The sequence below is a fragment of the Acanthaster planci genome, linkage group LG05 (genome assembly GCF_054643075.1).
Source record: "Acanthaster planci isolate LZ-2023a linkage group LG05, COTS_SCS, whole genome shotgun sequence".
Taxonomy (NCBI): Eukaryota; Metazoa; Echinodermata; class Asteroidea; order Valvatida; family Acanthasteridae; genus Acanthaster; species Acanthaster planci.
Window position 1 is genome coordinate 11,181,958 of NC_141781.1, and position 13,202 is coordinate 11,195,159.

The 13,202-nt window shown below is 41.1% G+C and overlaps 2 protein-coding genes across 3 annotated transcripts in view; one reads left to right on the forward strand and one right to left on the reverse strand.

The window, feature by feature from the left end:
• Nucleotides 1–2,783: 2,783 nt before the first annotated feature.
• LOC110982282 (uncharacterized) lies at nt 2,784–6,047 on the forward strand. The gene is made up of 3 exons (XM_022240595.2): nt 2,784–2,938; nt 3,832–3,990; nt 4,648–6,047. The coding sequence occupies exons 1-3, from the start codon at nt 2,885–2,887 to the stop codon at nt 4,756–4,758; spliced, it is 324 nt and encodes a 107-aa protein (XP_022096287.2). The 5' UTR covers nt 2,784–2,884; the 3' UTR covers nt 4,759–6,047.
• A 1,631-nt stretch (nt 6,048–7,678) lies between these two features.
• LOC110982404 (transducin-like enhancer protein 4) overlaps nt 7,679–13,202 on the reverse strand; it is a 60,590-nt gene continuing 55,066 nt past the window's right edge. For both annotated transcript variants that reach the window (XM_087136825.1, XM_087136826.1), the window contains 2 exons: nt 12,491–12,671; nt 7,679–11,584 (listed from right to left, as the gene is read on the reverse strand). In XM_087136825.1, coding sequence (XP_086992951.1) covers nt 11,477–11,584; nt 12,491–12,671 — 289 coding nt within the window. In that variant the 3' untranslated portion in view covers nt 7,679–11,476. The remainder of the gene's footprint in view (nt 11,585–12,490; nt 12,672–13,202) is intronic.

A 13,202-nucleotide genomic window follows, 5' to 3' on the forward strand; every position in this document is an offset into this window, starting at 1 on the left:
CACGCAGGCTGGCACGCATACATTAACCTTTACCTTAATGACCGTAACAACAAAACCTTATATATGATTGATTTCAAACCTCAAATTTGTAATGATAAGGAGTGCCTTTACGTGCATGCGAAGTAAAAAAAAAAATCCAGCGTGGTGCAGCCGAGTTCTTAGGGGTATCCGCACAACGGCTGTGAGATGGGCCAAAATAACCTGGCTCTTTAGGGTTAAATTAAAGGTTTTTCTATGCACCTTGTGGCTTTTATAAGGTAAATTTTGGGACTTCTGTTAAATGCTTTGGGGAGGAAAGGGAATGAAATAGTTGGCCTTTCTTTCTCTTTGTTTGTAAGGTCCCTGAATAAAAAGACTTTTAAATATGAGTAGTCTTAAGTCTGCTAAAAAAAAGTGGCCAAAATGAATGTGAAACATATACAGATCTTGTTTCCTTGACCTCTTTGAAGGTGAGGGCGCTACCCTTTGTGAAGTGGTGGATTGGAGGGGGGCACCAATGTTCGGTCAGTAATAAATAGTGTCCAGTATGTGAGTTCCTTGCTTTATATGCGGGAGATGAGTTCAGTATTTTCAGAGGGCATACCAAGAACAAATTGAACCCACCTACCCCAAAGCATCACTTCTCCCCGTCGTTTCTCGAAAAGCTATCCATCATGCACTGGACATTCTGAACAATTATGCAGTCGTTGTTTCAAAACTGTGTTTGGCATCCCGTTGACACTTTTTTTTTTTACCGCTGAGCGTCTACTGTCCTTATAGAACCCCGTCCTGTTGGTGGCGTAAACCTGTGCCGGAAATGGGGGGATTGGGGATGATAAAAGGAGGTGGGGAGGGGCTATTGAATCATCCCCTCCCCCACTTTTTGTGCATGTGGTGAGCAAAAAAAGTGAAGCAGATTGGGAAGAATTTTTCAGAATTCCGTCGACTAAAATGCGTTCAAACATCACTCAAAAAAGGACAAAACAATCTTTTGTTAAAAAGCCATAAATATGCCCTTCTGAATACATATTACACATGTACATCAATATCATTGACCTACAATGTTCAATACCATTGAACATTGACGTCTATAGAGTCATAATGTCCCCCACCCCGCTTTTTTTGACGGCCGGGCAAGTCACTCCCTCCCCCTGCTAAGAATCCTGGCTACGCCGCTGCTGGCGAACCATTGTTTCCTGTCAGTGGGTATTTTATCAAGTACACATAGTTTTAAAAGTAGCAACTGGTCAAAAACTAGCCAGCGGTTTATCAGCAGGTGGTTAATACAGATGATAGTGCCATAGTGCCACGGGCTGGTAGCTCTATGGTAGTGCAGACGAAGTATATCGCATAGTCCAATCATAGAGCAGTGTGACGCACCCTGTTTTTCGTCGATAGATATTTCATGTGGTTGTCTAAAAGTAGACTGTGGTTTATAAAGTAGCTGCAAATGACTAAATGGATACACAAAAAGTGGAAAACATTCTTAACATGCCAACATGCCCCCGCCAAGGCCCACCAATCAGTCTCAAAGAGGTTGGTATGACTCGAAACCATGCATCTCCCCTCTGTTTACTGTTTTTCGTGGATAGTCTTGGGACTTAAAACTTCCCCAAAGCCCCCCCCCCGCGGGCCGGCCCGCCGGCGTATTTTTATCTACACTAGACTTTTTTTCAGTGGTGGTGCCAATTAGTGCAAGAAAAAAGACTAGTGCTGAGTACGTACACGAGCGCATGGGATTTAACGCAGGGGCGGAAACATGACACAATTGTGACAGTCTTAAGGGTTTCAATGCATGTCACTAAAAACTGGAAGACGTTTCGTTATTGCATAGCTTTAGATGTTGCTAAATGTCATGTGAGAGCTCCGCTAAGAATCGTGGTAGGTCTACGCAATGCAAAACGTGAACAAACCAAACGTAACTTCACGACCGAAATACCAGGCTCATAATGAGTAAAACTTTTATTAAGTCTTTTGACGGTTTCTCTTCTTTCATGCTTCAAATGCATACAGGCAGTGGCGTACCAAGGATTCGAATTTTGATATCATTCTTTGCTGTGCTATACGGTGCGTAGCTAGCAGAAATAATTTTTGATATTGAGAGTCTTTTACCGTAGGTATATGAAGCATTATTGACGCCTTTTGCTGCAAAGCCATAACCTGTCTGCTTGTTCGACTCTGTAAGATGAACAAGCCTAGAGGAAATGACGCAGATGAGGTTGCAATCAAGGCTTCAAGACCAACCTCAAGTTAAATATTTTGAAATTAAGATCTTCTTATAATGAAAAAGAAACAAAAAATGAAATAAGAGAGACGAAAGGGATGGAAATCTCAATCTGCTTGAAAACAACCCTCATTAATGACCAACCTAAATTGTTCATAATGTTTGCCCTCCCCCCGAAAAAAAAATAATGCTAAAAACATTGCGTGAGCTTGGCTATCCTAGCTCATCAAGCCAGCGATCACAGTGGTGATTAAAATTCTACTTTTTCACACACACCAAAGAAATCACTTGACCATCAGAGGAAGAGGAATCGCCCCAATACTATCGCAATCCATTGGTCTATCACCTCTGAAGTATCAATTGTCGGAACTAAATACAGATATTTATTTGTTGTAGTAGGCCTACGGGCACCATCGTTTCGTGTTCTCGTGCGCTCGCTGTGACTGGTTCAGTCAGCATTAGTCTCTTTTCAAGCGCGAATAAGCGCCACCAACGCGAAAAACCCTAGGCTACGGTGTAGATAAAAAATACGCGACCCGCCGCGCCTTTATAAACTTTATAAGCAAGATTAACTCTACAGAGGGCGCCCTTTACATCTGCCAGGCGCAACAAGCAGAAAACGGGGAATTTTTGCTTTACCTTCGAAGTTCGAATAAAAACCTCCCAGCCAACAGTTCAATCATGTCAAAGGCTGCTGCAAAAGAATTTGCTGATGCTGCTATTGTTGGCAACAAGGTAAGTAATGTGAGCGTTGTTGGAAGTAAATCAGTTCTTTTTAATTTTAATGTTTGCAGCAGTACCGCAGTCTTCAGGTGATCGTTCGGCCTCGGCCCGAGTTCGACCATGACAAAGCATGACATTGCAATATTATTTGCCGAGTCACGTCGACGCCCCAACGTTTTCGCTGCTCCAAGAGCCCCACTGCATGCTCAATTCGTCCATGCTTCGAATATCCTGAAAAGTTTTATACAGGCCTAGACAGGGTGCAATGCAATAAAAATGAGCTTAGTAAAGTGGTATCAGTTTTGAAAGGGGTTGTAATACAATTACATGTACATGTATTTTAGGACAGGCTCATGATAAAATTGCTGTCATAACTGACATCACTGCATTCCATTGATTTTGCTCTTTCCACTTTACTCCTTTGCTCTGTTATTGGAATCAAATATTGTTTCACTCGCCATGTACCTTTTTTCTTGTAGGCCTAATCTCAGTTCTCATTAAGTGTTTCTTTCCGACCAAATTTCATGTCCAATGGTCCAACTGTATCAACAAAGAAGTTGGGCATATCCCATTTTGGCACTGGATATAACAATCACCTGACAACGTATTCTTTTGTTTTACATAGGCGAGCATAACGCAACCCTATGCATATGCACTACTCTACTTTCTTGCTTGTGATTGGCCCTTAAATTTTCCCTAAGGGTGGGAGATTTTTGGCCACTTCCTTATGTCTCAGTTGGAGCCACCTGCGGAAGGGAGGGATGGGGGAAAAAATAACAAATGCATTCATTTTTGTATGGTCAAATAGTGTTCATTTGTTTACTGAAACCTTACCACAGTTTGTAGGACAGAGAGCCCAGAGTAGTAAGTTGGTGTAAGATGTTTTTTGTACCGTTTTTCCCTAGGTTGTTGTCTTTTCCAAATCTTACTGTCCATTCTGTAAGAAGGCCAAGGCTGCTCTGAGGGATGCCGGCTTGACAGATTTCAAGGTCATTGAACTGGAAGACATGGACAACATGGATGCAATCCAGGACTACATGCTGGAGTTGACCAAAGGAAGGAGCGTAAGTTCAGTGTGAAGAGTCGACGTTTGTGGATGTAGGGTGGAATTCAGAAGGATTTTTCTTATGCTTTGCAGGATTAAGAATAAGCTGGGCAATGCAGGGGGTTAAGAGATGGGCCATTTTGCAAATTTGGGGTCTAATTGGTTTTCTCATCTCCATATTATGTGGGGTAGGATTTGGTAAGTTCAGAACATAATCTTTAATAATGTCCAAGAGTGAGCAAGTATGGTAAATTACCTGCCATAACAGCTAAAATCAATAACTTCGAAGTCAATTTCACTGATATATGTACATGTATATCCCTTGTCAAATTACATTGGTCAGGTTTAACAAGGACAGAAGAAAAAAGTTACCATGTTGGACCCCACATTTATAGAGACCCAGATTTCCTCTGAGAGTACTGAATTTTCCATTTTAATACATCTCTACACAACTGAGGGGTTTCGGGTAAAACCGAAATGGGGAGGGGATTAGTTTAGGTAAGACTTTGCCTGCTAATGGTAAGTTATAGTTGAAATAAAGATCGAATGCCTACAATTTATGAATGTGAGGCAGTGGAACCAAACCAAATGCTGGTTTCATTTTTGTTCTTGGTGTTGAGGGGGGACATTTTCTTCTTGGATACCAACCACACGCATCGTCTTTTTTGTGTCACAGGTGCCGCGTGTCTTCATTGGAGGGAAGTTTGTTGGGGGAGGGGACGATGTGGCCCAACTGCAGTCCCAAGGCAAACTGAAGCCTATGCTTCAAAAAGTTGGAGCACTGTAAGCAGCATTCGTGCCTCCCATGAAAACCAAGAAGAACGACTCCTCAGTAGCAGAGGGAACACCTGTTCAGATCATGTTGTTTTTTTAATTCCCGGTCATTTTAATAAAGATCATCTTCAACCAAGATTGCCCTTGCTGGAGCATTTCTTTCACAAACCCAACGCAGTCTTCTATTGAACCTGCTGTGATCCTGTAACATCCCTCATTACAATGGGCCATTCTTGATGGGTGTTTTTGGTTTTTCCAGGGAAGGTTGGGGGGAAAGAATGGCATTGCTGATCACTCTTATCAATCTGATCAATATCAATGATTTACTCTCACTAAATACCAAATTTTCACCCCTGAAACGGCTGGTGAGTTCAAATCCTCAGACTCTCTCACTGAAACATTCCACCTCAACCACCATTCTTCCTCTTTTTTGAGGAATAATCCTGTTACAGTTACTGCTTGAACGTTTTGTTGGTTGCACCGCTAACGCAGCCATATTACTAAGATCGCACCACAAACTGACTTATCTTGTGCACTAAGCCTGTTTACACGATGTCGCTAAAGTGATGTGTATGAATATAAAGACGAGTCAGTTCGTGACAGACCAGCTTCTTCCTAGAACTTCCCTCTTTTATGGGAAGAACACCCAATCGTGTTGGGGCTGGTAGGCCATGTTGTGTTTACCTCGTGTTCTTGATCAGTTTATTCCACCGTGGAATGCTTTGGGATTGCAGAAATTGGCAAATTCAAAGACTCCTTTTCAAGCTGTTGGAAAACAGGAAAGCATGCACAGGCATCTTAAGACCACAGTCTTGACGTTGATGTATGATCAAGCAGTAAGCAGACTCATCCAGATACAGTTTCCTGTCAGAATGTCAAAAGCCATTGCCAAACCTGAACCAGTCATTTGTGTTGCAAATGTAAACCAGTCGTAAACAATGATGAAAAAGATTCAACTATTGTCACAACAATTTTAATTTGTGCATTTGTAAATGAAGCACTTTTGTATCCCCTTAAGGGTCTGACATTCCTGGCGGAAGTACCTGTTGGAATTGAAGAACGACGCTGAAAGAAAACAGGTGTTTCTGATTGTTAATTTTTGTGTCAAATATAAAGTCTTTCTTAAGTTTAGATATTGTTTTAAGTAAATAATGTAAACACCACAAATAGTTTATTGCTTATACTGAGAATTTACTCATCCTATTTTCGTAAACGTGGCACATATCCTCCTAAAGAATAAATCACCGATTACAGACTTATCCTCTTCGAAATAAAAAAAGAAAGAAATTGCTTAAATCTTTCCGTGCCATTTACTTGAAACCTTTTGTGTACACGTATCTGATGGATTAAAAAGAAGGCTTTCTAGCCTGAGAGGGCATTAGACAGAGCGGCTTGAGCAGAGACTACACGTGGGGCATTCACAGTAGTCCTTTGTGGTGCAAAATCAGCAGTCTAACCAGTTGCCCACTCTACCCCCATCCCATTTGTTACATGGTTTCGGTGTTTAAATACCTGCCAGGTCACTGACCCCAAGGCGAAAGAGGTGGAGATAAGGTGAACATGGGGTTCCTTAGACAAGAGCTGATTGTAAACCTTTTTTCGTGAAATTTTACGTAGATTCCTAATTTTAGCCTTACCTGTTGTGCGAGTACTGTGGGTGGCGACAGAAAAGGGGAGATTATTTGGGGGGGGCTGTGGCAAAGCAGTCATCAGCAGTGAACTTCCAGTCCTTTAAAAAATGAAGGGGAGGGTCATTTCAAAAAATTTCTCGTCTTTTTCACTTCAATTAAATACATGTATCACTTGACTGCAAGTTTTACTTAAAACCGCGTAGCTGGTACTTGTACGTGTAATGGAAATAATAGAGCAGGTGAAAAACTGTAAAAAAAAAAACAACAGCCAATTGGCGGTTTCACATTTTGAGATTGCCAAAGAATCAATGATCCCCCATTTGTTTTATTGTGACAGACAGGTTGGAAGAAAAACAGATTTCTAAGCCGTGTGTTAGGGCTACAAGCATTTTCTCCAAGATGGCTTTACCATTTTCAGTAATGCATTTTTGCATCCAGCAATGAGCCGAGTTCATTGCAGGTTGTCTCAACCGTTCTCTTATCCCCTGTCCACTACCCTCTCTTCCTACGCACTTGTACTGACTTGCCTCAGCACATCTCCCAAGCTTTGTACAGGAAAGTCAACTAAGGAGTGTGGACTCAAATCCCCGAGCAATTGTTTCCTAAATCATGTCACCCGTGACATGTCCTTAGTAGTGATTCTGTACCAAAGGACAGTTCAACCATTTTTTAACTGTTCAGGCCAGTTAATACCAGAGGCGGGGCGAATTTGACATAATGAAAGATTTGCAGCAAAATTTCACGGAGTTGAAAGGTGCTGTTTTTGTGAATTCGCAAGGTGTTCGCTTTCGAGCAAAGTGTGAACCGGTCTTGAGAGGACAGGGTGAAATTTTGACATGTCATCTGATCTGATCTGTTACGAGTTCCACGTACATGTATATACTTTATTCCAGTGTCGCAAAGCTGCTGTGGTATGCAGACATATATCCATTTGGATAAACATTCAGGAAAAAGATGACCCTATGTAACAGTTCCAATCTCACATTTTGGCTGTCGGTTGGGCACAGCACATGCCCTCGCCTTTGCCATTGGATGGGCATGTAAGGACTGCGGTTTTCTTTCTAACCTTTCCAAGAGTCCACTAGGATCTTATCCTCACTCCTGCAACATAATCAGTATCTTACCTTCTCAGATGGAAATAACACCAAACTGTGGAGAATAACGGCAGATCACAAGGTAATAGAGAAAGTGTGGGTACCGGTATCACTGCTCTAGACTTGAAGAGCACCAGCTATAAACGTATAAAATGAAAATCACAAAAACAGACATGAACATTCAGACAATCGGCATCACCCCCACATGTTACATACAAATGTTTTTCTTTATTTCTCAAACTCATCTGGAGCTCCTTTTTTATTTTACAGAACAATTCACAAGGTTTTTCACAATCTGTGATGAAATATTTACAGTTTTTTAAACGGTCTATCTCCTAGTATTTTCTTATTACAGGAACAGAACCAAAGTTTTTCGGTCAACCCATCCGTATTTAAAAGATGTGTGATGCATCTAGCTTCTTCGCAAGGTACACCAAGAAGAAATTCTCCTCGCTCATTACCAAACACCCGGTACAGTGAAGTCAAAAGGAACTGTCAAAATGTCTGATTTAAGTTCCACCTTGACATGAAAACATGATGGATATATATGTTTTTTCTAATTGTAAATATTTTCCCCCACAAAACATTAAATAGTGACAACAAACTCAAAAACACACAACAGGCTAGTAAAAAAGCCTCCATCGGAAATACAAAATATTAAACAATTTCTGCGTTGGTTCAGTCAAAAAATAATAAAAACAAAACCAAAACGAACAAGGAACAGACAAAACCGAACTCACAACCCATTCGACCTTATTATTTTTGGATTAACAGATTTTAAAGTATATTTTTTGGTAAACAGAATCAAGCAACAGAAATACTGCACACAAAGACAGATATGAACTCTTCTTAATACTTGTATGACGGGCACATGAATTTCAATGCACGACAAATAGCTGATGTAGTGTGTTCCAAAAGTTTGTTACCATTCTACCACAAACCCAACCACGGGTAGCAATATTAACACAATGTCTCATTTCTTCATTCGAATACCACAGGACTTGAATTGAGGTTATTTCATTGAAGACTTGAAATTTAGCCTGATGTAATGACACCACTGAGAGGAAAGAATCGGCCCATAGTTTAAGGCCGTTTTCCAATATTCAACTTCGTCTCCGTCTCGGGCTTCGTCCCCAAAACCGATCCCTAATTGTGGGCCTGAGGCGTTAAAATAAAATTGGATTTCTGTAATTTTTGGTTCTCTTGCATCTTATTTGATGTTTTGTGGCACTATTAGACTTATTACTGCGCTTACAGCTTCAAAGTCAGGTAGTAAAAAAAACAGCTGAAGCCTGAGACAGAGCTGAAGTTGAGTATTGGAAAACGGCCTATGAAATAAAATTCAAAGCGGGTAAACTAGATAGGTTTGCGGTAGCACTTTGGATATACATCTTTTTGAGCATGTGGGGTTCTGAAAAGAACCAGTGGTACTCAACGTCTCAGACAATATACTCTACGACGGACAGACAATATTGTCTGAAACACTGAGTGCCACCAGTTCTTTTCAGAACCCCACATGCTCTAAAAGAGATATTATTCATGGTGCTACCGCAAACCTATCTAGATTACATACTACCTCCACTATGAAAAGTTTCAAATCTCAAAAATTCAAAGTGCTCCTCAGTTGAACGCAGTATATGCATGTAGCACAGGACCTACAGTTTGAAAGATTTCAGTGCCAGTTTTGTTTGAACACAAGAACCAACTGGCGAAACAGCCAATCAAACAGAACAGTAAATGACATTCAGTCTAGCAACAAGAGTCTTGGACCAAGTCTCTCAATGGAGGACATGAGAAAAATGAATTCAAACCTCAGTTTTTGTTGCTGCTTAATAGACCTAAAACAATGACATCACACTTTGTTTAAATATACACTTTCCTATGGGACTCTGTGGATCACGTCTCATCCCAATGCCATAGGGAAGTGCACCTGCAAAGAAAGCATGACGTCATTATTACAGGTCTATTGTGTAACACCTGATCGTGTTTTGGCTATATGACAAACTCATTGTGATGTAATGAAATAATTTTGGGTATATCTTTTCAGACTACCAATCAAGTCATCGGCTATCGTATATTATCGCAAGCCATCATAAGTCACACAGGTCATCACAAATCATCATGACAATCCCTAGCCTGTTCCATTCGGTGCCAGTAATGTTAAATGAAACATGGAAAAAGCCACGCCTCTGTTCCTTTCCATACTTCTGGCCTGAAAGGTGATTGGACCTGGGATTGATCGGCAAAACAAAGCTGTATTCAATATAGAGCATGGCACGTAAAGCATGGGGAATGCGGAAGTGCTGTTTCTCATCTGCATGCCCTGTGGCCACAGCTTAAAACTGGAGACTGGAGTTCTACAAATTCCAAGAAACCAATACACTGCTGCATGTATTCTTCGCACGAAAGTGACAAATTTTGAAGTGTGACTTCAAAATACAAAGCGGAGAACCTTTGCGAGTAAAAATTGATGTGGCTGGTGGCGGTCGATGGGTAATACTATCAAAAAATAAGGAGTTCTGTGTCCCTGCCTGAAAAGTTTCCGAATGAAAGAAAAACAACTCCTGGTTAGTCTACCTAAAGTTTGAACTGAGAGAATTTCTTGTCTGCCGATTCCCTTGACATAATGCACCGCACACAAAGAGGAAAAAATATATATCATATACATATTATGTCATGATAGTTATACAGTGAAGTTGGCAGTACAAAACTTCAATAAGTCTTTACAGAGAATGTAGCCATGTCAAATTTTGTACATCAGAGTTTTACAGTGGTAAAGAAGCAACAGGTATTCCTCTTCAGGGTGATGCGCATCTCTGCTCAAGACTTCCCTGAAAGTGGTTGTGAGAATGTCAGTGCTGTGCAGAGTAGTCCTGGACACAAGAGCCAAGATGCACGGCTGTGGTATAGACCTTTCTTGAGCCTGCAAACATCAAGCCCCCAGTGTAACTAAACAGCTAAAGTAGGAAGAAAGTTAACCACAGCTGACGGTAAAACTGTTGCCCAAAGTGATCCATTTCTGCCCTCGTCATTTGAGGTGGTGTTGATTTATGAGTTTTTGGCGGCATCTGATGACCTTTTACAGATTTCTCAGTTGTAACACGGATGTTAAAAACAATTTTTGATACTCTACCATCGACTGTTTTTCCAGCCTTTAGATTGGCAGGCTGTTCCTTTGATGCAACATAAGAAAGATCTGTGAGTACAGCAAGAAAGTGCTTTCAAAAGTGCACACATACACATACAACTTTTGTAGACAGTTCATATTAATGAGACCCCCAGTGTTGAAGACGCCCTTGTGTGTAGCCCAGCTGAAAAGGTTTTTCTCCCTCCATTTTTATCAGCAAAAAAGATGGCTGTTGAGGGACACGCTGTAAAATACTCTCCATTATATCTAGGGCCATCGCTAGGAATTAATTTCTCTTGGAACAAATCTGCATAATTCTGTTTGGATCAGAAATATTTCCCAAAGGTGAATTTTCCTTAAAATATAAAAATCTCTTTAAATCATGCTGGTAGTACTTTGCAATCCTCCTTGCAATTATGTGTCAAGTTCCCTGGCTCTCCTATTCCTCTTTCATTATTCATTTCACATCACACCAAGATGACATCAACGTTGCATCTCAGCTGAACAAAATCATTTCACTGCAAATTATCCACATCAAAAAAGCAGGTCTCACGAGGTAAACGAACCCCCCCGCCCAAAAAACTTGCTCTTCGACCTGCCCTGCCAAAACTACGAAGGCACCATACTTCCATCTGTCAATAGGCAGATACACTTTTTACGATGGGAGCCTTTTTTTATTCTGTTAAACAGTTTAATAAATTAGAGCCTTTCACAACAAGACAGACCAGTCGAATGGGCTCAGGGGCTATAAAGACAATTCCCACAACCCCCAACGCGACTCTTCCGCCGAGTGGATTCCACAGCTACAAGAACATCCGTCCCTATTGATGTGTCTCCACAGAGGGTCTTGATGACTGTTTTCTCTGGATGTTGCGGGCACTAGTAGATGACCTCGTAGACGGTGGCCTTCTTGTCCCCTGATCCAGTGACAATGAACTTGTCGTCTGCTGATATGTCACAGCTTAAAACCGATGACGACTCTTTGGACTGGAAAATTGAGAAGAGATAAGACATTAAAAAAATTGGTTTTAAGGACCAGTTGCAATGATGGGATGGTGTAACCACACCCTTCAAGATTGGTAAAACAAACAGACCAACAAACAAGCCATTCCTGACTGATTATAAGTTAACTTGCCCCAATCAAGATTTTTGAAAAAATCGAACATTTTGATTAAGTTTATGTAAAAATCAGACATTTCTCTTTTTCCGCCTTTCACCAAGACCAGCACCCTCCATGTTGCAGAGGACACAGCGATAGCGAAATTAATCAGATGCAACTTTCAACTACATCTGGGGAGTGTCTCACTTTGTTGAGGTTTAATAACTGACTATGGAGATCTATGAAAGGATTGCGAATGTTTGCAACACCCGTAGAAGTACAATGCAGCCTAGCATTTCTCTGAAGAGCTCATGATCATGATGCATGTGTTTTCAGCCCAAAAATTAAAGTAAGGCTGATACAATCAGACTGAGGTAAATTCCTGTGGAATACCAAAATCCAACACACTGGCAGATAACATTTTCCAATGTCTAGCTTGCCCTGAATTTAGAACTAGCATGAATTTCTTCTCATTTTGTGGTGGCAAGTCACATCAGCTAAAGACGATTCAATGATTCAAGATGACCACCAACTGGCAGCGGTTTCATCCATAATTACTGGCCAGCAGAACCCACGTTTGGGTTCCTCGGCCAAAAGAAAGGTACAGAACTAGAAAACTGAAAAAAAGAGAGGAAATTCCAAATGACACAGGACTGCGACCCTGTGGAAAAACAATTAAGGCATACTTAAGTTGAAAAAAACCAAAAAAAAAAACCAAACTGATCCTGATGAACAGTTTCATGCCTGAAAAGGTACAGGCCCCCCCAAATCTTGGTATTCATCAGAGTGTGTACCTGGAAGATGCTGGCTCCATAGGGTGTCCGCCACGCATTGAGGAGGTTGTCTTTACCCGTTGAAACAAACCACTTGCCGCAATGGGCAAACTTGAGCGACAGCACGCAGCTCTCGTGCAGGTGCAACTGGTACTTGTCCGGTTTGCTGTTGTGTAGTACCTCGACATTGCTGCTCTCCATGCTGCAGAGAAGAGAGAGGATACAACCAAAACAATATCCACTGTTAGTTGCCACTTACTCGGAAAATAAATGTAGGTTAAGTTTTGCTCAGTGTAACACATCAATCACAACCTGAAGGCGGTGTGATTTGGACAGATATTTAGAAGGGTTTTAATTGAAATGGTTTAATTACTCAGAGAAATTGAATTGAATAAAGGGAATCTTTATGATGTGCTTTTTAATTTTGGGAGGAAAAATCTTCTAAATCAGTTTGCACTTGAACCCTAAAAAGAGCCAGTTGTTCCAGAACCCTAAAAAGAGCCAGTTGTTCCAGAAGCCTAAAAAGAGCCAGTTGTTCCAGAACCCTAAAAGAGCCAGTTGTTCCAGAAGCCTAAAAAGAGCCAGTTGTTCCAGAACCCTAAAAAGAGCCAGTTGTTCCAGAACCCTAAAAAGAGCCAGTTGTTCCAGAAGCCTAAAAAGAGCCAGTTGTTCCAGAACCCTAAAAAGAGCCAGTTGTTCCAGAAACCTAAAAAGAGCCAGTTGTTCCAGAAGC